The sequence below is a fragment of the Leptidea sinapis genome, chromosome Z, assembly GCF_905404315.1.
Source record: "Leptidea sinapis chromosome Z, ilLepSina1.1, whole genome shotgun sequence".
Taxonomy (NCBI): Eukaryota; Metazoa; Arthropoda; class Insecta; order Lepidoptera; family Pieridae; genus Leptidea; species Leptidea sinapis.
In genome coordinates this window covers 27,630,616-27,654,796 of record NC_066312.1, presented here as the reverse complement: position 1 = coordinate 27,654,796, position 24,181 = coordinate 27,630,616, and the positions used below count along the sequence as shown (strand labels likewise).

Sequence of the window (24,181 nt, the reverse complement as noted above, 5' to 3'; positions counted from 1 at the left end):
AAGGTCGAGACACATCGGGTTAAATGAATTATAATAAAAATATAACTTTTCGAACAAAAATATTATAATCCCTTAAACAGGCCTATTCCTGCCGTGAAACAGTAATGTCAAAGCATTACTGTGTTTCGGTCTGATGGGCCCCGTAGCTAGTGAAATTACTGGGCAATTGAGACTTAACATCTTATGTCTCAAGGTGACAAGCGCAATTGTAGTACCGCTCAGAATTTTGGGGTTTTTCAAGAATCCTGAGCGGCGCTGTATTGTAATCGACAAGGCGCATCAATTACCATCAGCTGAACGTCCTGCTCGTCTCGTCCCTTATTTTCATTAAAAAAAAAAAAAAACAGTATTTTATTTAAATCAATCTGTAACACTCGCGCTATACAGAACATTTACTATTGTGTTGTTGTTTGCGATCCATCGCGTGACATACTAATATAAGACGTGACACAGTTACAAAATATAATTGTATCCGTCGTTAACTTTCTTTTGTTTCTATAATAAACGTTAATGCAGTTGTAATATTAAAAACTGGAACAGGATGTAAGAATGAGTATGTATGTACATTTAGCGCGCGAGTTGAATGCAGTCGGGGCCTGGGGTAATGAGCGGGAGAATCTCGCCCCCGCTGTCCGCACGCTTCGCCTCGCGCGCCTGCAACGTAGTGCAGTACTGTAGTTATTGCTTACCGAATTATCGAATACTAAAGTTGCAATCTTATGTTATCTTTTTGAAGTTATGCTTCTTTAGGCGCGTTATGAAAAAATGATGAGAGTGATGATATTTTAATATGCGCGCGCATCACTGTAACACAAATGTAACAGGATGAAGTTGGTTCCTAAAATTTTCTGACCTTTGCGTCATTCGTTTTTTTTTGGTTTCTTCATCCATTATTAGGACAGGCAAAGGGTTCAAGCCCATACAGCCGTATTCATTATTAATTAATTGTCAAAGCCATCTTTGCAAGGTTTTTACAAATATTTCCTTCTAAAAACATAGAATAGTACGAGGAATAAAATAATTTAAATGATTTTTGCTTCGTTAGGCCATAGAAGTATAACTTCTTGCGTGCAAACATAAGTACACACACACTATTTTTATTTTAACGATGACTGATGCGAGTCCATCAGGTTCCATTAAAAAATAAAGAATTATTCAAAACCGTTATTCATGTACGAGAAATGGCGAAAAATGTTGTAGACATATGTCTTGAATAAAGACAGAACAAGAATTTGAAATTTAATTATTCGGTTATAATGTTGAAAAAAGTAATAAAATGATGTTTTCATCATATTAACGTAGTGTTATATGATAAACTTTAACTTGTACAAATTTATCGACACACTCATGATTAGAGTCAACACTTATTATAATTAAGTTTACACAACTACGGCATTCCTGAACTCTGCATTAAACTCGCGCGTTGTCTGTTAACGTTAAATTGCAAACGCAATATTAAACAAATTGTTGTTTTTAAAATGATATACGTCACTACGGGGAATAAATTTATATTTTATGGATATTTATTCCGAATTCCGAAACACAACTGAATGAAAACTCTGCCTAATAGACGCGTAGGCAGGGTTTGCTTCAGGCAATTTTTGCGTGATCTTGAGTGTAGTTGTATAATGTGACAACCGAAGTATAACGGAGAAGTAAGTGGGCGTAGCACGCGTGCCAAGAGTCTGTCACATATGGCATGATTTTCTGTTTATTACGAAACTGTAATCGCGGTATGGCGGTCGTACAAAAAGATTATAAAACGATTCAAAATATCATATTTCAACGTTGCAAACTTAGTAATCCGGCAAATATGAAGAAAGCGCGTATGTCGTATCATTGTTTTGCTTAAATAAAAGAAAATTGTTTAACTTTAAATCCTCGAGCGGTCACAATTTATTATGTTTTTAAAGTGATAACCCTCACTTCTAGGATTAGAAAAACAAAATCTTATGAACGATGCGGGACTCGAACACACGCGACCCACAACCTGAGAGTTGAACAAAGCATACAAGATTTTATAACGATACGTCACTCGAACGGTTAGCTCAGTTGGTTAGAGCACCGGCACGGAACGCCAGAAGTCGTGGGTTCGAGTCCCGCATCGTTCATAAAATTTTGTTTTTCAAATTTTATTTGTGTATTTAAATCATATTTATTTCTTTAATTATTTATTCTTGCGTGCGCCAGTCATGAGAATATCGGTGACGCGAAACCATAAGATTTTCCCCTACCAAGAAGTTCTCAACGTGAGTAAAGAAGTTTTCACTTCAAAAAAGTCGAGTGACAAGCACACTAGAGCGAGCGCATATTAATATTTAACATCGAGCTCTGGAGAAAAAAAAATCTTACGCATCAATAAATTTTTGTTACAGGTAATTGTAAACGTGCCTAATGCAAAGTTGGCTGACACCGTTCTAGGTGTATCGTGTATTGTAATCCTTCTTTTAATGCGGGTAAGAAATAAGAATGCATGTATGGAAATAGGTTCTATAATTTAGAAGCTCGCGATTAATGTAAACCTTCTTAAGTATATCTGTCGCTTTGTAAGCTAATAAATGGGTATCGCTAAGAAGTATTAATTATTCGACCATAAATCTATTTATCTATATTATTTTTTTGTAGTTTAATTGTTACCTATTTATGTTGTATATATATAAATAGTACGTTATTTAATGTACTTACAACCAATGGACCGATGCGAAATGGTATCTTTGTAATCGCAAAATATAACAATGCAATTGGTTACAGCAACGTTTATTTGTCTGATACCAATAATATACAATATATTAACTATGTTTTTTGTTCTTATGAAATTTAATAAAAATAATATCCGGACGACCGAGCCTTGCTCGGATTTTTAAGAATGTACAAAACTTGAACAAAAAAAAAATAATAGGACATCTGGATTCGAACCGGGGTCTTCTGCTTTCCGGATCACCCAATGTCCCATCTGAGCTATAATAGTCTTGTATATAGTGGCGAAATTTACCTTTGTATTCTAATGTTATTGTAGCTGTTTCTCATTCAAACATGGATAAAACATTTTTTTTTAAATTGAAACCTAGCTAGATCGATTTATCACCCCCGAAATCCCCTGCATACTTAATTTTATGAAAATCGTTGGAGCCGTTTCCGAGATTCAGATTATATATATGTATATACAAGAATTGCTTATTTAAAGATATTTAATAAAAATATTTAAAATACTCCGTAATACCTATTGTTCACCGCGTTTATTAAATATCTGTTCCGTTCATATCGCTCTAATCTGCAATATAATCGACCCGCAGCGAGGTATCTGCTATGCACTTGGCATTTGGACCATATTAAGTCGTTCAATCGGATATTTTCGGATTGCGCCGCATTTATTTCTATACGCGTTCCACAATTTTGCATTATATTGAAGGATAATCGCTTCTATTCTTTAAAATTACTTACTGTTTGCTCCATAATCGGAAGCTGAATTCGTAAATAATTTAAGTAACCTTGGAATAATCCCTTCTCGTTCATTGTTGGAGATTTAGAAAATTAACAAATGCTTGATCCATTTAAGTAAGTTTAGGAAATTACGAAAATTTTCACATGTGCAAGATATATTTTTTTCTTATTTAGGGTTTAATTTTACAAAAACTGTGTCCGCCAAAGTTATTAGTAATTAAGTTAAATTGTTATTACTAGTTCTAATGCTTGTTACGAAACATAAAAAAATTAAATAAGGTGAGCTTAGCAAGTTACGTTAGTTACGAGGGCGGCACTGAAAATTTCAGGAATCAAGGAAGTGACACAACATTACTATTTAAAAATGTATTTATTGCTTTTCGAAGTATTGTCCGCGAAATTTGACACATTTTTCCATACGATGGAACCAATCATTAAAGCAATCATTCCATTCGGAAGTTGGGGTCTCCAAAAAGGCCGTTTTGTACAGCTTCTTCAGGTCATGAAAATCTCTGACCACGCAATTTATTCTTTATTTTAGGGAAAGTATAGAAATCATTAGTTTTCTTGCTCTAAAAACTCTTTTGTTCTGTGCGAGGTGTGAGAACTCGCATTGTCGTGATGGAGGTTGATGCGGCGGTTGCAGTTCTCTTTACGGTGTTCAGAAACGACCTGTGGCAAACTAATGCTAGCATACCACTCTGCATTAACCGTTATTTGTCCCTCAAGAGGAATAGTCGCAACATGGCCGGTTTTGGAGACAAACGCCATTTTTTTTTGCAACACTCCGTGAACGAACAATTTTTGTTGGCGTTAACTCATTTTCGAACACCCAAACTCGTGACTGGTTTTTTGTTTCGGGTTCGTACGCGTGTATCCAGGATTCGTCACCTGATACCATGTTGTATACAGCATTTGAGGATCCTGCGTGGAATCTTTCGAGAGTTCTGACGCACCAAGTAACGCGAGCCGCTTTTTGCTCTTCACAGAGCAAATGCGGTATCCATCGGGAAAACAACTTTTTTACACCTAATTGTTCTTGCAAGATTATTTGTATTTGACTCATGCGAATGTCTAAAATTGCCTGAATTTCGCGGTATGTCACATGTGGATCTTCCTCAATCAGCTTATGCACAGCATCATCGTTTTCTTTGGTGACTGCAGTTTTTTGACGACCTTGATCATCACTGAGCTTGACACGTCCACGTTGAAATTCAGCAAACCAGCAATAAATTGTGGTTTTGGATGGGGCTTCATCACCAAATGCAGAAATCATCCCGACAACACACTGTTTTTGTGTTAAACCACTTCGAAAGTCATAATAAATCATCGCTCTAAAATTTTCTCGAGTCAATTCCATTTTCTCAACGACTAAACAAGTTTGAAAAGGCCTTGTGACAAGACCGAGAATCTTTTTTTAAATAAATAAATGGTACTTATTCGATTTTTAAAACCAAGGAGTTTTCAATTAAAAAGATTTTAATATGACAGGAACAGTGGAAATATTCCATTCCCGATACTTTTAGTGCAGCCTATGTACATTATGTGCAAAAAATATTCTTGTGTTTTCATGAAACTCCTTTAAATTTTAACAGTGTTCGCTGAAATTATTACTAGTTCAGTTAAATTGTTATTAGTAGTTAAAGTGCTTGTAACGTAACACACTAGTAATACTTTTATTACACATTATATTGATTAAAAAAGAAATTTGAATAAGTCGTGCCACAAAATACTAGGTATCACAAGAGTAAATAAACTTCGAGAATGTGTTTTCCGTCGACATTCAAAAACTAATTTGCAAACACTTTAAATTAATTTTAAATAATACCTTGCGATAAGTATTGTAATTGAATATTTGGAACATGACTTTACCAAGTATACGATACAGGTTATTGCACCGCTATCGAATTAATATTTTATTATAATATAAATGCGAATTTGATCTGTTTGTTCAGCTTTAAGGCCTAAGCTATTGAACCAATCATCAGGAATAATTGCTAAACATGTTATCTGGGGTATTAAGAATTTATATGTATTTGGTAGATTTTATTTCGTTGTTATTGTGAATAGTTTCCAAAGGGAGGATTCGTTGAGATGTTTACTCCTTTTAATTTTATGGAATATTACTGTTTGGCACAGGTTTAAGTTTATACGGACAGGACACTACAATGCTAAAATATTACATTTTTAAATTTCATATCCAAATTCATAAATTGATCTATTATCCACTTTCTGTAAGCTAGAATCACATGGAAAATTAAAATAAAGTCATATATTTCTAGTTATAGTTTAATATTCGGTAATAAAATCCTCGCATAATACCTTTATTTATTTGCGGCGTGTGGTGATTGATGCATCTATTAAGTACTCAATAACTATTGTGGTTTTATTTTAATTAACATTTTTTAATTTACTGTATGTAAGTAATTGAGTATTTGGGGTTTGAGTATTTTTGTTGCAACACTTTACATAGATTGTAATTATAATAATTTCTACAACGATGAATCTATTAACGTATACATTAATAGATTCATCGTTGATACTCTTTTAAATATATTTAAAAGAGTATCAATGAGTTTCTTGCCTCTTCTTATTAAAGCTCAACATTTTCCGAAAAGTTAGCTTTTGATGTTCATAAGTGTTATTTCTTTACCTACATAATTAAAGAGATATTATTGATTTGATGTAAATCTAGCACCCATTCAGAAGAGAATCAGAGAAGGAGTAGGAGAACAGAGACAAGAAACTCAGCGGGACTTTTTTGAAAATATTTAAGAAATAATTCTATTATATTAGGATTTATTCTGATGGCGATGTTTTCATTTGGTAGGTGTGATGTTATTTATATTGTATGCATTACAAATGATGAATTCATTAAACTTTAGTAGCTGAATAAGCGAAGCAATAGTATGGAAACTAGTGAAAATTGCGAATGCTTTCAATGCGAAATGAATATACACTCTTTGATCTAAAGCGACAATTACTTTCAAATAATTAGATCATTTATGGTCGAATTGCTAAACTGTGCAACCGCGTCTTATTTGCAAAATTATTTATGCAGCGCATTCACAAGCTTTTCCTTATGTAAACCTATACATATTCTCACTAAGAAATTAGTGTAGAACCATAGATTCGCGATATACAAGTGTATATATAACAAAATCTATTGTTCTATCTGTGACTGATTTTGAATAACAAGTCGTAAACCTTTACGACACCTAACCACTAGCTAACGCACACATTAACAAATCAGATGGTCACACACTAAGATAATTTATACGTCTCGATAGAGCCTCTTGCTGCTAGACAACCGATGAAAACAGGTTCGGTTTATTACTTTAGTGTGCCTGACAAGATACGCCTTACGCTCGCGATTTGTATGTCACTTTGTGTTAGTGGGTGTGTATTGCTCAAAATAGAGGATAACGGTCAACGTCATTTTTTTTTTTCACAGCTATCACAGCCTATCTAGACGTATAAATGATATAAGGTCACACATTATCGGGTTGTCAAATGGTCAAAATAATATTGTGTTCTTATAAATAATAACTCGAATACATTGTCAGCATTATAACTGTATTATATTATTACTATAAGGTACATTGATTAGATTTTTACAAGCTCGATCCAGCTTATCTGTGGCTAAATTTTTCCTCAAATGTTTTTCGCAGAAATTGAAAGACATAAAGTTGGGTGATCGTAACAGGGGCCTTAAGAAGGCGATGTGGCTTTTATCGACTTCAAGAAATGCTATCTTGGTTGTTTTATGCTCTGTGATCGCGTACGCCTGGGAATACAATTCCGAGTCGCCGTTCAAACTTACTGGCGATGTTAAGTAAGTTCATATTTTACTTGTTAGATATCTTTGATATTTTTAACAAAGCTTATTGAGAGGAATTTATGGAATGGAAGGACAAATTGCAAGTAGAAATTATAAATATATAGATAGACAATAGAGTCTCTTTGCATGGCTGGCTCGGTGACTTCCGCAGTCGCACCTATTCTCGTTATAAAGTCGTTAACATTACGTTCCGATCTTTAAATGATTGGATTTCCTAGAACGTTAAGTGAACCATAAATGGATCGGCGCCGCGCATCAGCGACATTTGAAGGACAACAATTTTCAACACCAGAGAAATCACAGGAGTGTTGCCGGCCTATAAGGATGGTGATGAAGTACGCGCCTTTTTTGAAGATACCCATGTAGTACCGTCCCGGAGACAGCGCACTGTGGGGTACCGCCACAAATCCAGATGGGGTAGTGATATACTAAGTTTTGGCGTGTCGTGCGAAGGTCGAATTCGACGGTAGGAATTAGGTGAAACAGCTCTTCGAAACACTTCGTTTTTCAAGAATCCTGAGCGGCACCGATTGTAATGGGCATGGCGTATCAAGTATCATCAGCTTAAAGTACTGCTCGTTGCGTCCCTTATCTTCAAAAAAAAATAAGCAAAACTACAAGCGACTTGATTGCTTGACTTATACTCTTACTTTTTATATTGTCATAATATCCATTGTACACACAGTTAAGCTTAAAATATTTTTTAGAGATGGTCTACCTGAATGGAACTGGCCACCTTTTGGTACTGTGCTGGATGGAAAGACAATCACGTTCTCTGAAATGTGTGCAGACCTTGGTTCTTCTATTGTTCTCGTGCCGATCATTGGAGTATTGGGAAACGTAGCAATTGCGAAAGCCTTCGGTAAGTACCACCATTTCATCATCATCAGCCGGAAGACGTCCGCTGCTGGACAAAGATCTCCTCGACGATCAGTCCTGCGCTGCCCTCATCCAACGTACTCCGGCGATTATTACCACCATTTATTTGTTCAAATTATTTGCTTACTTATTCAAATTCTAAGTCAAAGAAACTTTATTTAATTATGCTTCAACTAAGCGCTTTTGAATAGTCGCTATAAATATTTGGTTTAAATAACTGAATTTACCATTTGTTCGGAAATAGTTGAGCTCGTGAGAAGAACATACAAGAAATTCAACGGCCACTCATTTCAATCAAATAGAATATTTATAATGGCTGTAATATGCATAATAATTTTGTTTGTAAAGTGCTGTATCCAATATATGAGTCGTGATAAATAATATAAATTATTACATAAAAGGTAATAAAAAAGAAACTGTATAAATATAAATTATCGTAAATTGGATGCATCAACCTTTAGAGGTTGAATTCATTGTTTGTGAAAGTATGCATCGTGATCATGCTGGTCGTGATTACTGTCATTATTAGTAATCGCATCCAACAAATACAATGATTTATTAACTATAACAGGTCTAGCTGGCACCACAAGCACCCCTCGTTCACGAGTTGACGAATGGACCAGCCATCGTTTCCTTCCCACATATTTGAGGGAAGGATCCGTCGCAAGTAATCAATTACCATCAGCTGAACATCTTGCTCGTCTCATCCCTTATTGTCATGTAAAAGTCAAAATATAAATAAATAATTCGACATATTTATACAGCTAGTGGAGAATCAGTGGATGCAACACAAGAGCTTATAACATTATCATTAGCGAATATTCTGGGCTCGTTCGTGAGCGCGATGCCCATTACTGGCTCGTTCTCTAGAAGCGCAGTCAACCACGCCAGCGGCGTCGCCTCGCAACTTGGAAGTATTTACACAGGTATGCTTATTGCGTATTCAATCAAGTTATGTGTCCATGAAGGAGATAAAGGTTCTTTTTTATTGAAGAGGAGGACAAACGAGCGTACGGGTCACCAGATGTAATGTGCATTACAAGAGCGTTGCTGGCCGTTAAGGAAGGTGTGCGCGCTTTCTAGAAGGTACCCATGTGGGATCGTCCCGGCATCACCGCATAAGGAAGCTCATTCCACAGCTTGGATGTATGCGGAAGAAAGTCCCTTGAAAACCGAGCTGTGGACTAACGCCACGTCCAAATGGGAGAGATGATATCCTAATTTATGACTCGCGAAGGTAGAATTCGGCGGTAAGAATCACCTCATACGGCTCATCGGAACACACCCCTTGATAGATGCGTTCGATGACACACAACGAAGCTACGTCTTTACGCAACGGCCAGGTGATCGAGTCATTCACAGAATATTGAATCCTTGGCAACTCGAGCACCTCTGCGTTGCACGCGGTCAAATGGTTCGAGCTGATACTGGGGTGCGATACCAGAGATCAATACCAGAGACAGCAATTGGCCATATGTGGCCGGACCTGCGCTTTGTAGAGCGCTAGAAAATTGGCCGGCTTGAAGTATTGCTGTGCTCTACTTATGACGCCCAGCTTTTTCGAAGCCAAATTGGCTTTGCCATCAGATGACCGCGGAAATGGCAATCGATCGAGATTATAAGTCGCAGAATTCCGATATTTGGGAGGCGGAGAGCGGTTATAAGACAAATGGTTGTTTTTGGTAAACGTGCAAATTTGAGTCTTGGGTTTTAAATTAGACAAGGTTCATTTTACCAATCCCCATTCAAGAGAGAACTCAATAGAAAAGAGGGGCTGGTGCTTACTTAATGACATCTCCTAAACCAGGGATGTTTAGCACCTGACCTTTGCTTACAAATCCCCAAACTGTTCATGGCCAGCATAACACTCTCAGCCAATAGACAGCCAGTTGTAAATATTTCGTCAAGTATTTCTTTTGTATCCCAATGACATTCTATACATAAGAAAAATCACAAAGTATTAAAACAAAGCCGACATATGGAATATAGCCAAATTACATGACAATATTCTTCAAGCTTCAATTTCTATACATGGCTGCATTTTTCTCCAGTTTTTTTTAAATATTCTTGGTCAATAAGCAACAATGTATATCATTTATTCTGTTCAGGTTAGGTTGAGTTTGACACAATAGTGTTGTCGTTCTGCTATCAGATTGCGAATGATATGTCCTTTTATGTATAGGACGTCCTTGAATTATCCCAATAAATTCAATGCAATTTCTTGAATAATTTTGTGGGTTTCGAATATTGAAAGATCAACAGCAATGGGGTTCTCTAGGAGATAGACTTGAATTTGGAAAAAGCGAAACATTATTATGTTATTATATTTAATATGAAAAATCGAGACACTTCGCCATCTGTCCCTTCTGATATAACCATTAAGCTTTGTGAATATAAGTATTTATAACTAAAGCCAACACACGCAAAGCCCCTCAACTTAGTAACGAAATTTGTCCATCAATATTGCTCAAACCCCAGTGACATAGAAAACAGCGGCCCGTTGACAGCAAACCAAATTATAAACCCATCATTCAAATCTGTCACGAACAACATAATAATGAGATGATAAACTTCTGCAAATATTTCGAAAGGGAAATTCGTAGTTTGTTGCGCCCGTTCTTCTCAGGTCTGAGGCATACTTTTTGGAATGGGTGGTAGTTTTTGACTTTCAATAATATATCCTAATTTGAATTTGAATTAATAGTCGAGAATGTTACCATAGAACGTGAGTTTGATATCCATTGGGTTAAATGAAGTTTGTTTGGTATGGTAGTATTTATAAATAACTAGGCCTGGCCAATAAATTATTTTTAGTGTTCGACAGTTTTTTTGACTTTTCAGATCAGGACTGATTTTCATGATTTTTATTTGTTGGATTTGTCACCGTCCCGAATTGCAAAATAATAGAAAAACATTGAAATATTGACGAAAATATAAAAAAAATCTAATAATGATAATTCCTGGATCTACTGGACCGATTTAAAAATTTTTTTTGTGAGTGTCATTGGGTATGTTATATTAACCCGAAAAATTAAAGTTATTTTTCGTGGTACCGACTACCAAGTACCACTACACTTTAAAAAGTAAATAATAATAGTAAAAATAAGTAAATAAAATAATATTATTTTGGTAGGTATCCTAGTACTGCTGGCTCTGAGTCTACTAACACCGTATTTCTACTACATACCGAAAGCAAGCCTTGCTGCTGTCATCATTTGCGCTGTCATGTTTATGATCGAGTATGAGGTAAGTAATTCCATTACATTCGACATCCAAGTTTGAGTTAATTACAATACAATATGTTATGTTTATAAAGTGATAACCCTCACTTCTAGGATTAATACACAAATAAAATTTGAAAAACATAATTTTATGAACGATGCGGGATTCGAACCCACGACCACTGTCATGACCACGTCATTGTTATCGCCTTATAGGTACCTATTGGGACGCGTGAATTTCAATTTCCACACAAACTTCTATCGCTGGTAAGCTATTCGTTGTCCCATTGACGGACAGCGTGTACGGATAAGATAAGTTACCGTCGATAAGTTCATTGGGACAGAAAAGTCAACGATAGTTACGATTTTTATCTCAAGTAAGCCACAACCGGAGATATACTGAATATTGGTAACTGCCGTAAGTGATGTTAAATCTTATTTTGAATAAAAATGTTTGAATTTGAATTGCAGGTGGTGAAGCCAATGTGGCGGTCTCGCCGCGCGGATCTTCTACCGGCATTCGCCACGTTTGCCTTGTGCCTGCTGGTCGGCGTGGAGCTCGGCATAGTTGCCGGAGTGATGCTCAATGTTCTGCTACTTCTGTACCCCAGCGCGAGGCCGCAGCTCGAAGCTGAAATCGTCACTGTACGTTGTTTTACTTCATTTTAATACTTTTATTCGAAACTATTGGGTCATATGTGATAAATATATACGCTTTTACAACATGATCCCAGAAATTGTTTAAATAAGATGTGTTACGGAATTCAAAAGAATTGTAAAAATCGTTAAAGTGATTAAAGTTAAATAAGAATTTAATATAAATCAATATATGAGCAAGAAACATAAAAGTACAGTAAGAGCTACCAGTTTAGACTTAACAGGCATAGAAACAAACTTGCTTTTCAACTTCAAGGTCCTGACAGCCTTAAATTCACCAGGCTGAAGCGCCACCGCATTCAGGGACTAGCAGCAAGATTTATGGACAAGAATTGAGAGACTTCTCACCGGAAAACCTCTCCTAAACACAACGTCAAAATACAATTATTTTCAGACAGCTTAATGGATCATTGTTGAAAGACAGATTGCCAAGACGCAGAATACAAAAAGAAAAAAAAAAATCAATATGGTCCTCTACAGCATGTTATTTAAATGAATACTTTCGAAGATATTACATTATGATTATCGCAAGTTAACATTGTAACAGTCAGTATTGTTTGGTTTCACAATAAACAGATATTCAATGTATTGCTTTAAACATTGAATGTTAATATATACTTTACATAACATATTATGTACTTAACATACATGGCATGTTCCGACATTGTAGAACAAATGATCTGTATGCTCACAATAATCGGATTTACATGTTAATGAAAATTTGTTATAAGATGCTCTAGAAAATATAAGCTAAATTCCATAAAAGCAGAATAATTATTATTTCATGTAGTTTGTAGAACGATCTGTTTACTACAAATGCATTATGTATACAGGAAATTAATTCACGATAGCATATCAACATATTAAATCGATAATGACTTTAGAGTACGTATAGTTTGTCGAACCGAAAATCGAATTCTCACCTTCCATATTATCATATCAACTATTATTACAATGAGTCCCCATGTTAAAGGATTGGCTAAAAGACAAATATAAATAAATATTTTATCTTTTACCTCTCACTATATTCTTGATAATGTTATGTACGTACATTTAGCGCGCGAGTTGAATGCAGTCGGGGCCTGGGGTAAAAAGCGGGAGAATCTCCCCCCGATGTCCGCACGCCTCGCCTCGCGCGTAGTGCACTGTGCAGCGCTGTAGTTGTTGCTTACCGTGTTATCGCGTTAATACTAAAGTTGCAATCCCATGCTATTTATTTTGATTTTTATAATGACTTTTTTTTATGAAAATTAGGCACGAGACGAGCAGGACGTTCAGCTGATGGTAATTGATAAGCCCTGGCCATTACAATGCAGGGCTGCTCAAGATGATTGAAAAACTCAAAAATTCTGAACGGCACTACAACTGCGATCGTCACCCTGAGACATAAACATGTCGTCTCATTTTCCCACTAATATCACTAGCTACGGCGCACTTCAGACCGAAACACAAGAAAGCCTACGCATTACTGCTTCACGGCATAAGTAGGTACCGTCGTGGTACCCATAATCTAGCCGGCATCTTGTGCAAAGAAGCCTCCCACTGGTAAACTGATCCGAGTTCAACAGGTTCCGTTCCAAAAACCGATTTTTATTCATCACCACGCATAGGAATGGCGAAAATTGTCTTAGAAATATGTATTGAAGGAAGGCAAAACAAAAATTTGAGATTAAATTATATATTTCCCAGTGTAAAATGTTAAACTTAAAGCATTGTTTATGGACACACTCATAATTATGGTCATCGATTATATTTAAGTCACAGTACTATCGCATTCCTGAACTCTGCATTCAACTAGCGCGAAATCTGTATATAGGTACAGAAGCGAAATTTCTAGAAGCTCTGATAATCATAATGTTGACAACAAGATCACTGCTGCCGGAAAACGTCCACTGCTGGACAAAGGCCTCCCTCAAAGATTTCCACGACGATCGGTCCTACGATGCCCTCATTCAACGTATTCCGGCGATCTTGACCAGATCGTCGGTCCATCTTGTGGGGGACCTACCAACACTGCGTCTTCCGGTACGTGGTCGCCATTCGAGGACTTTACTGCCCCAACGGCCATCTGTCCGTGGAACTTTGTGCACTGCCCACTGCCATTTCAGTTTCGCAATCATTTGGACTATGTCGGTAACTTTGGATCTCCTACCGATCTCCGATTTCTGATTCGATCTCGCAGGGAAACTCCGAGCATAGCCCTCTCCATTGCCCTCTGAGCGACTATGAGCTTTCTCATCAGGCCTATAGTTAGCGACCACGTCAGCGTACCGTAAGTCATCACTGGCAACACACACTGGTTAAAAAATTTCGTCTTCAGACACTGTGGTATTTAGGACTAGAAGATTTTACGGAGCTTCCCGAACGCTGCCCATCCGAGTTGGATTCGACGAGTGACCTCTTTCGCTATTCGGTTAAGACTAGTAAATAAGTCTTTGGTAGGGCGATGTATTTGCTTTCTTACTTAACTTCAACTGAAGGCCTTTCATTTATTACGCAGAATGGTTCCGGCTTGAGCTACTTGCTGGTAACAGTCGGCAACAGTCTTTACTTCCCCGGCGTGGAATACATACGGCAGTATGTGACGCGGGCAGCGAACAAACAAGCCTGTACCATCCCGGTCGTCTTAGATTGCAGATATGTCTTGGGTACGTTTTTGAGATCAGATTGTTGGAGAAAATTTAATACATCAGTGTCTACAGACACTCTTTTTCTAGAAGTATTCCTGTATCATACCATGTTTTACCAGTGAGAGGCTCCTATTGCACAGGAAGCCGGCTAGATTATGGGTACCACAAAGTCGCCTATTTCTGCCGTGAAGCAGTGATGTATAAAGCATTACTCTTTTTCGGTCTGAAGGGCGTTTAGCTAGTGAAATTACTGGGCAAATGAGACTTAACATCTTATGTCTCAAGATGACGAGCGCAATTGTAGTGCTGCTCAGAATTTTTGGATTTTTTAAGAATCCTGAGCGGCACTGCATTGTAATGAGTAGGGCGTATTAATTACCATCAGCTGAACGTCTTGTTTATCACGTCTCTTATTTTCATTTAAAAAAAAATCGTAAATACAGGATGTTAAAAGATTACACCAGGTTATTGTGACCCGGCTATTTATTCTGTAACATAATACAGATATATAAAAAATCATCAAACATCAATATCTTTTTAAAAATTAAACGAGAAGTATCTAAGATTTTGATATTTAACACTTACATTCACACAGTATGAGATTTACAGCAAGGTTATCGCACAACAAGGACGTCACTTCGAACATGTGCTTTGAATACAAAATTTTGAACTTTCTAAAAAAAAAATATTTTGCAATTAAAAGATAGTTTTATTAATTTATTTAGGTTTAGAAACAGTTTCCTTCATAAAGGCATTTACTTTTTCATAATTGATTCCTTTAGAATTCATTTTAATGTCATTTTAATACGAGTACTAAGCTAAAGTAACCCTTTTAATTAATAAGGAAACGAAAACCTTTCTATTTCTTTCAGTTCTATTCGATGCAATAAAAAGAACTCTAAAAGCTTACCCCTGTAAATTCAAAAAGGTAGTAGGTGTGTGTACAAACTGTAAATAAATATTTTATGAAATAACGTTTAAGAATTATATGAAGTGCACTTGAATACGCTTCACCCGTTTTTAATCCCCAATTTAATTTTCATTTTAAATTATTAGAGCGTATTCAACGTATTTATCTATTCATTTACTTCATCTTTAAGGAATCATAGATGAGGTTGGGACAATGTGGTAATATCGCTTTATAATTTCGACATTAATGACGTCCATCCACGGTTAAATTTGTATGTACTCAGCGAGCTTTATGTCTCAAAACATCTTCTATGGCATTTATCACGGGGCTATTGAAAGGCATTGTTCGGGTTGATACCAGCACCCGAATTCGACGTTCGGACATAACGTCAAAAAGCGGAATTCAAATCGCATCATGTTGACGTCTGGCATTCTACAACCGCACCTTTTGCCAGAAACATTTTGCCTCGCACAGCCACTATATGGAAGAAACTGGGCGTCATAAATAGAGCACGGCAATACTTCAAGCCAGCCCACAGTCTAGCGCTGTACAAAGCGAGCACACATGGAGTATTGCTGTCATCTCTGGTCTGGCGCATCCCAGTATCAGCTCGATCCATTTGACCGCGGGCAACGCAGAGCAGTTCGAATTGTCGGGGACCACTGGGTCCCAGAGCACTGGCTCTGTGAACGGCTGGATCACTTGGCGCTGCGTAGAGACATCCCTTCGTGTATCCTCTGCCGCATTTATCACGGCGAGTGATCTGAAGAGCTGTTTCACCTGATTCCTGCCGCCGAATTCCACCTTCGCACGCCACGCGACAAGGTAGGATTTCATCCCCATCATCTGGATTTGTGGCGGTACTCCACAGTGCTGTTTACAAGGAGCTTTCTTCCTCGTACTAAAAAACTACTACTGCTAAGATGGAACGAACGTCCTTGCGCGGTGTTTCCAGGACGATACGGCATGGGTACCTTCAAAAAAAGCGCGTAAACCTTCCTTAAAGGCCGGCAACGCTCCTGTAATTCCTCTAATATTGCAAAAGAATGTAGGTGGCGGTGATCACTTAACAGCAGGTGACCCGTACGCTCGTTTGTCCTCCTTTTTCCATAAAAAAAAGCATTTCAATGTATCCTTCTTGCTCGGGTACACTCGGCGGTCCTGAGTTCACCCTAATGAGTCACTTCACCTCAGAGCGTGACGGATCAGCCTAAATTATTTCCTACGAAGGAATGTGTGTGCGGTGGGCCAAAAGAAGTGTTCACTTCAAAAACTTGAAAGGAGTGAAGGACGGCCATATGAGATCATCATCAAGAATCATCAGACATATGAGTAGTAACAGAAATATACCGGTAGCTGACCTTGACACGCTCGTGCGCATGACGCAGCGCTTCTATGAATACGTTGTGTTATACAATTTAAATTTATAACCGAAATTTATGATATGTACTTCTTACCAACTGAGCCAACTGTTCATCTACAGGATCACAGCCACATGGAGCCACAATCTGAGAGTTGAACAAAACATACCAAGATTTACGATACATACGTCACTCGAACGGTTGGCTCAGTTGGTAAGAGCGCTCGGACGGAACCCGAAAGATGCTGCAGTCCCCCTGTAAACCAGATCTGGAAAGGTCTTAAAACGTCGGGTTAACTAAAATAAAGATGTAACTTTTAAGCAAAAATCTAATGTAAAAACATTTACAATTACACGCGTTTTAATCCTTTAAAAGTGTTTTATTTAAATCTGTAACACAAGCGTTAATCAAAGAAAATACTAGTTGTGTTGTTGTTGAGCGAAGCGAAGCGAATCTGAGCGGAGTTCCCACCGGGTGACCCAATTGATTTCTGTGTTAAATTGTTTCTCGGCCATATATGGACCGATTTAAAAAAAAATTTGAACTCATAGAAAGCTTTCGTAATTTTCATGAAAATTGAATTTGAAAGAAATTTGAATGATTTACAAATTATTCTAAATTAGCTCGAGCTATTTATATTTATTTAAAAATTGAGCTGATTGATCAAATCACAATAAGTTTTCATTGTAACACTGCTATCCTTTGATCATTTTCGAATGTTCATGATCTATATACATCAGTTTTTGTACACAGAATTAGTTTACCTCGCTTCGCTCAAATATACGCCGAAGCAGTACGACGAGCGACTGCGGCATCCTAGTATTTATAAAGTTGATACAACATGTTGTACTGTAGGCGCAGACTTCACAGCAGCGAAGGGTCTATGCGCACTGTCTAGCTCGCTATCTTCGCGCGGGCAGCCGCTTGTGCTTATGTCGCCACGTGCAAACGTTGCTGCCGTGTTCCGAGGTGCGGGCACCTCCGTCACTGTTGTACAAGACGCCACCGAGTTGGATCTCACACTGCAAGGTACATACAACCTTACATAATTTATACGTCTTAGAGAGCCTCTTGCGGCTAGACAACCGATGAAAACACGCCAGGCTTATTACTTTAGTGTGCCTGATAAACTACGGCTTACACTAGCGATTAGAATGTCACTTTTTGTGCGTGTATTGCTCAAAATAGAGGTGAACTGTCAGCCCCAACTTTTTTAGCGTTTTAACAGCTGTCACGGTCTAACTAGACGTATTAAGGATCTAAGGGTACAACAATCGTTGACTACCAAATCGTGAATTAGCGGCGCTGTCTTTGATAATCTTGCGATTTTGCGATACATTAAAAAACGTGAAATATCTTGGAAATTCTCGTAATCGGTTGCTCTACTGTAAGTAGATTCACTGAGTTAAGGCAATGTAAAATCTTGTTTGCCGTAAATGAAGTATGACCATTAATTACCAAACTCCGCGTGTTGATGCACATTGATCACAACTTCCTCTCACCACTCAAGACCACCCTGCCTGGGCCTTCACTCGGCTTACGGTGGCAAATATCAATAAGTTGTTAATAGATTGATTTCATCATCAGCCGAAAGACATCCACTGGTGGACAAAGGCCTCCCCCAAAGGTTACACGACGATCGGTCCTGCGCTGCCCTCATCCAACGTATTCCGGCGATCTTGTCTAGACCGTCGGTCCATCTTGTGGGGGGCCTACCAACACTGCGTCTTACGGTACGTGGTCGCCATTCGAGGACGTTACTGCCCCAACGGCCACCTGTCCGTCGAAATATATGCCCTGCCCACTGCCACTTCAGTATCGCAATCATTTAGACTATATCGGTAACTTTGTTTCCCCCTATGGATCTCCTCATTTATGATTCGATCTCGCAGGGAAACTCCGAGCATAGCCCTCTGAGCGAACATGAGCTTTCTCATAAGGCATTATGAGAAAACTCATACACAGACGTGGTTGCTAACTATGGAGTTAGCAACCACGTCTGTGTACCGTAAGTAATAACTGGCAACCCACATTGGTTGAAAACCTTCGTCTTCTACACTGCGGTATTTGGGACGAAAAGTTTTTACGGAGCTTCCCGAATGCTACCCATCCGAGTTCGATTCGACGAGTGACCTCTTACAATATCGTCTGCGAGTCGAAGGTGAGTGATGTGTTCGCCGTTGATGTTGATGCTCAGTTCGTTCCAGTCCAGTAGGTTAAAGACATCTTCCAACGCAGCGTCGATTAGCTTGGGCGATATGACATCGCTGATTCGCATCTGATTCCCCGCTGCAGTCGGTTAGGCTTCGAGATCTGATCCTGGAGACGGAGTGACATGGTGGCGTTTCCATTCAAACACTCAACCCTTCGATATATCGGTAAACAATGTGGCACCTCTGGAGAGACTGAAGCAGCGCCCAGGTCGCGATCGAATTAAACGCTTTCTAATTGATTTATTTAAAATAAATAATATATGAATGAGCCAGTTTATATGTGTGTCCGCTTTTAAATAGTTTTTCATATTACTTTCAGAGTTGACTGGACAAATAGCACTGACACCGATCGATAGCAATTCAAAGAGAATCACACCGCCCCCAACATACAATTCCTTGGAACAGGAAGATGTGTTAGAATCCGTGGTATCTGATGATAGGTCTGTGCCGCTGCTAAACAACAATGCTAGGAAGATTATTCGCAACGAGGTGAATGATACATGACGTAGGTATCTTACTAGTATGGTAGTCTAGTGTTTAGTTGTATGTTCTGCTGTATGGGACTTGCTTGGAGTATTTAATGACACGGAGACGGCAATGTTGTAAGTTTTTGTCAAGTACAGGTATATATATAATATGGCTGTAATTAATGATTATTATATTTGTGTGAATTTGCGTTCAAATTACAATTTTTCTGTTCTTTTTTTTACTTTTTTTTGTATGTGGTTGTATCCTTAATTACTGAAAAATGGCTTAACCGAATCAGGTTAGGGTAGAACGTGTCGATAGCGCGACCTAACCCACATCGTCAGAAGCTAAAGTATCGACAACACCCGGTACCCGTGGGAACGGCTATAATCGGTACTCTATGTGTTTGCAGATTCTTGTCATTTCCATGGCTAAGGACCTAGTTTTTAAGTATTTTGATTAGGCACATCATGGTTGTAGGCAGACTTGTAAGCAGTGACGGTAAACGATATGACGCTCTCTAGTGGTGTCACTCCCTCTCTCTAAATCCACACTCTTCTCTTAATAGGAGCTGTAAATGGGATAAGAAAAGGGGCGGAATATAATCAAAATTTTAACTTTATTGGAAAATGATACATGATAATTTTCTTTGGCAATTATGTATTGTATATTATTACATACCGTATTCAAAACATAAGTTTAAATCCTCCGCCGCATCTTATAGCCGTCTTAATGCGACAAACTCAAAAGCTACCAAATATGTTATACTACAATTAACGAGGAAGGATTTAATTATTAATTTTATAATTAATATTGAATATTTAACGCAACAACTGATAAAATTAAATTGTGTTTCAATTTCGAGTTCACCTTGTGGTACACGTTTGGTGCTACATATTTATATCGCTTTAATACAAAAATTTAATTTTATTCACGCATATCAAAGTTAGTAAGCATGAACATTTAAAAATAGTGATAAGTGTAATAATGTATTTATTGTACTAATTACTGAACTTTTAGTAAGTATTAATGTAAGTTTTTTAATAATATCGTATCGAATACTGTATACTATGCGTTATCAATCAGTGTATCAGTTCTCCGAAATATTGTTATTTGTAAGTCCACGTGAATGTTTACTATAAGAATAACAATAGTTTGAACTCGTTGGAACACAACAGAGACACCTTATACGCATGACGTCTCCTTTTAGTTAAATACTTTAAGAATTGACTGTATGTTTATGCCTATGTATGTTTTTATTTATTTGATATAGTTAATTTTAAATCGAATTTAACATATTTTCTTAATTCGTTTTTTTGTAGAAACATTGACACAATTGAAATTGTTTAATTTACATTCAAAGTTTTTTTTACAATTGTAATATTATTTCTTAGCATAAACGAATTATTAATTGATATTTTTAGGTTATATTAATGTTTAATGGTGAAGTGTTACCCAGTTTAATATTATATGCATATTACATGATGGACATATCAACAGAATCTAGCTATTCTTAAAACTTTTGTTATACATAGTATATGAGTATTAGTAGCGATCCTTATGTTATATTGCCAAACGCCACATTTCGCAATTTATATCATTATTATTATAATTATTTTTTTTAACATAATAAAAACTGTTAATATTATTAAGATGAACAAAAGTTACGATATATACGTTTTCGCTATCTGACTATTTATAAATTATGTACATCTGATTAATTTTCGATATCTCAGAATCTCAGTTATTTCAGTGAATTATCTAAGCATACTAATCTATCGACTATACATATTGTTCGTCCCACAGAACAGCTTCGGCCGTACAAATGCTAACTACTGAAAATATATATTTCATAATATGCTAACCTCACAGACCTTAGATTATCAGTAATGGTACCTACACTGCTATGCTCAGTGATGTGTTAATTAAATATTATCTTAAGAGCTCATTTCACTCTTCAGTCTTCAGTAAATCTAATTAGAAACACTGTAAAATAAATTGAACAGATGACTCTCAGTCTTGAATTAGATTTACATTCGGACGCACACCGTGTCTATTATGACAACAAAAGATCTAGCTCTTACAGGAGTCATGTGGAAATGAAAGAAGACAAAGTGTTGGGTAAAATAATATTTAGTATTAAGAAAATACTGTCTCATATGACAATTGTTCAAAACTATACTTTATTATGACTTTATTTCTATTAGTTCTGGTATACACCATATTAGGTGTTATAGTTAAGGTTTAAGTCAAATTTAACGTTAACAGTAACGCTGATTTTAACATTGACTGTGCAATGTGTTGCACCATCGTACTCCTTGGTATAGTTAAAGTTAAAAAGTGGAATGTCAAGTAGATATCGAATATTCAAGTGAAGCTTTTAACAGGTCGCTATTAAACATTAACAATGGCTTTAACCGGCGAAGATTGGACGATTACGGTTAACAGTTAAAGTAATGACGTCATCTAAAAATTGTCAAATGGTGCAACACATTTTTTTGCTTAACGGGTACATTTACATGTTTGTTATTGCTAAAATTAGTTGATGCACTCAGCCTAACTGTTAAAATTATTAAGTTCCTACTGCTTGTCCTTCGTAGCGATGAGGTTTAAATTTAGAAAAAAGTCGTGACATTAGAATCCCACTAAATTAGTTACGATTTGTTCCAACTTCGATTTCGTAATTCGGTTTCCTGCAGGTCGAAGAATTCAATAAGGTCTTAACACTTACGGCCGTTCCCAATATACTATCTACAGATAGAGGTAAATTACTACCTTCTACTGTCTGTAATTAGCTGTCAATAATCTGAAGCTGACCCAATATACCCGATAAGACATTCATATCGTCAGTTCACTGTTGCAATTTTGCATACAAACTTCTATCGCTGGTATGCTTTACGTCTTCCCATTGACAGACAGAGTGTACGGATGAGAGAGATGAGTTACCATCGATATGTTTATTGGGACAGAAAAGTCAAAGATAGTTACGATTTTTTATCTCAAGTAGGCCACAACCGCAGATAGACTGAATGTTGGGAATGGCCGTAAGACGACGAAAGGTAATGTTTCGTACGGGAGTGTACGCTATCCGCTGTAATGTGTGTTCTCTATCTATTGTTTGTGCTCTATGGTTGTTAAACAACTATAATTGTTATTTATTCTTGTGTTTGTGTCAATAGATGTAACAAATGCTGTGCTTCTAGTTAACTAAGTAGTTAATAAAGTCATCCCAGTATCGTTCATTAGTATAATCTTCTTATTGGAATTTATTGTGAACGTTGAGAATTGTTAAATTAAATCATATTCGGTTTGGATCTTAATCATGTACAAAATATGAAATAAACAATAAGGTTGTATTGGCAAAGAGTACCTACCAATCATATTATTACGTGAGAGGACTACAGGGTTGGGAAAACACCTGTATAATCCCGAAAACAATTTATTTCACTTTGCAGTAATCACCATTAAAATATATTACTCGGTACCTATAAAACTAATATTGTATCGCTTGCTACTAAATAATCGGTGGCCCTACTACTAAATATCGGTAAGTAACAACAAAAACATGTATTTGTCATAACTAGCTGTTTTTTTAATGAAAATAAAGGACGAGTCGAGCAGGACGTTCAGCTGATGGCAATAGATACGCCCTACCCATTACAATGCAGTGCCGCTCAGGATTCTTGAAAAACACAAAAATTCTGAGCGGCACTACAAATGCGCTCGTCACCTTGAGACATAAGATGTTAAATCTCATTTGTACAGTAATTTCACTAGCTACGGCGAAACACAATAATGCTTACACATTACTGCTTCACGGCAGAAATAGGCGCCGTTGTGGTACCCATAATCTAGCCGGCATCCTGTGCAAAGGAGCCTCCCACTGGTAAAATTAAATATATAAATAATTATTGTTGATATATATAAACGTATTTTAAGTTCAAGGTTCCTTTACGCGGGTAAGTAAGTAGGTACTATCGACAAAATTTAATAGTAGTATTCCTGAATCATTTTCCTACACTCTTAATAAACATGTAGGTGGAAATTAGCTTGAACAAACATTTCTTAAGTAACTGTTATCATTTTGTTATACACTAACAGTCCACCAATCTTTTTCGTGCAATAATAAACCTGTTTTATTATTTTAAAAGAGTTATCAGCAAAGTGGGTCTTGAATTTTATCGATCGTACCTACCTATCGAATTCTCTCGAATATACGGCGTAACAAAAATCACGACTTATCAGTTCTGTAAACGTCATTTAAATCAAAAGCCAAAGGTAATAAATAAATAATAAATTTTATTAACTAATATATTTTATAGCACCTATTTTGATTAACCCGAGTGTTACACATTAAAATATAAACACTTTCAAGACAAAAAGTTTTTAATTAACGTGTTTCTTTTTGTACTTAATCATTAGTTGGTAAGAATATATCATAAAGTGTGATCTTTAGTGTTCATTCTACGAGATCATAACGAGAGATCTCTCTCGTTCCAGCGGTTGGTGAGTCTAAAGCTCCCGAAGATGCCTCGTGTAGAAGCGAAACACGATTAGAAG

General features: G+C 36.9%; 1 protein-coding gene across 3 annotated transcripts in view; it reads left to right on the top strand.

The window, feature by feature from the left end:
- Window positions 1-22,985, top strand: part of LOC126979212 (sodium-independent sulfate anion transporter-like) — a 44,044-nt gene extending 21,059 nt beyond the window's left edge. For 2 of the 3 annotated variants that reach the window (XM_050828467.1, XM_050828468.1), the window contains 9 exons: window positions 2,376-2,456; window positions 7,113-7,276; window positions 7,990-8,144; window positions 8,926-9,087; window positions 11,295-11,407; window positions 11,854-12,027; window positions 14,540-14,687; window positions 17,796-17,969; window positions 19,473-22,985. In XM_050828467.1, the coding sequence (XP_050684424.1) occupies window positions 2,376-2,456; window positions 7,113-7,276; window positions 7,990-8,144; window positions 8,926-9,087; window positions 11,295-11,407; window positions 11,854-12,027; window positions 14,540-14,687; window positions 17,796-17,969; window positions 19,473-19,657 (1,356 nt within the window). In that variant the 3' untranslated portion in view covers window positions 19,658-22,985. Of the gene's footprint in view, window positions 1-2,375; window positions 2,457-7,112; window positions 7,277-7,989; window positions 8,145-8,925; window positions 9,088-11,294; window positions 11,408-11,853; window positions 12,028-14,539; window positions 14,688-17,062; window positions 17,265-17,795; window positions 17,970-19,472 lie in introns of those variants that run through there. The other variant, XM_050828469.1, reaches the window with a different exon arrangement.
- Window positions 22,986-24,181: the final 1,196 nt, after the last annotated feature.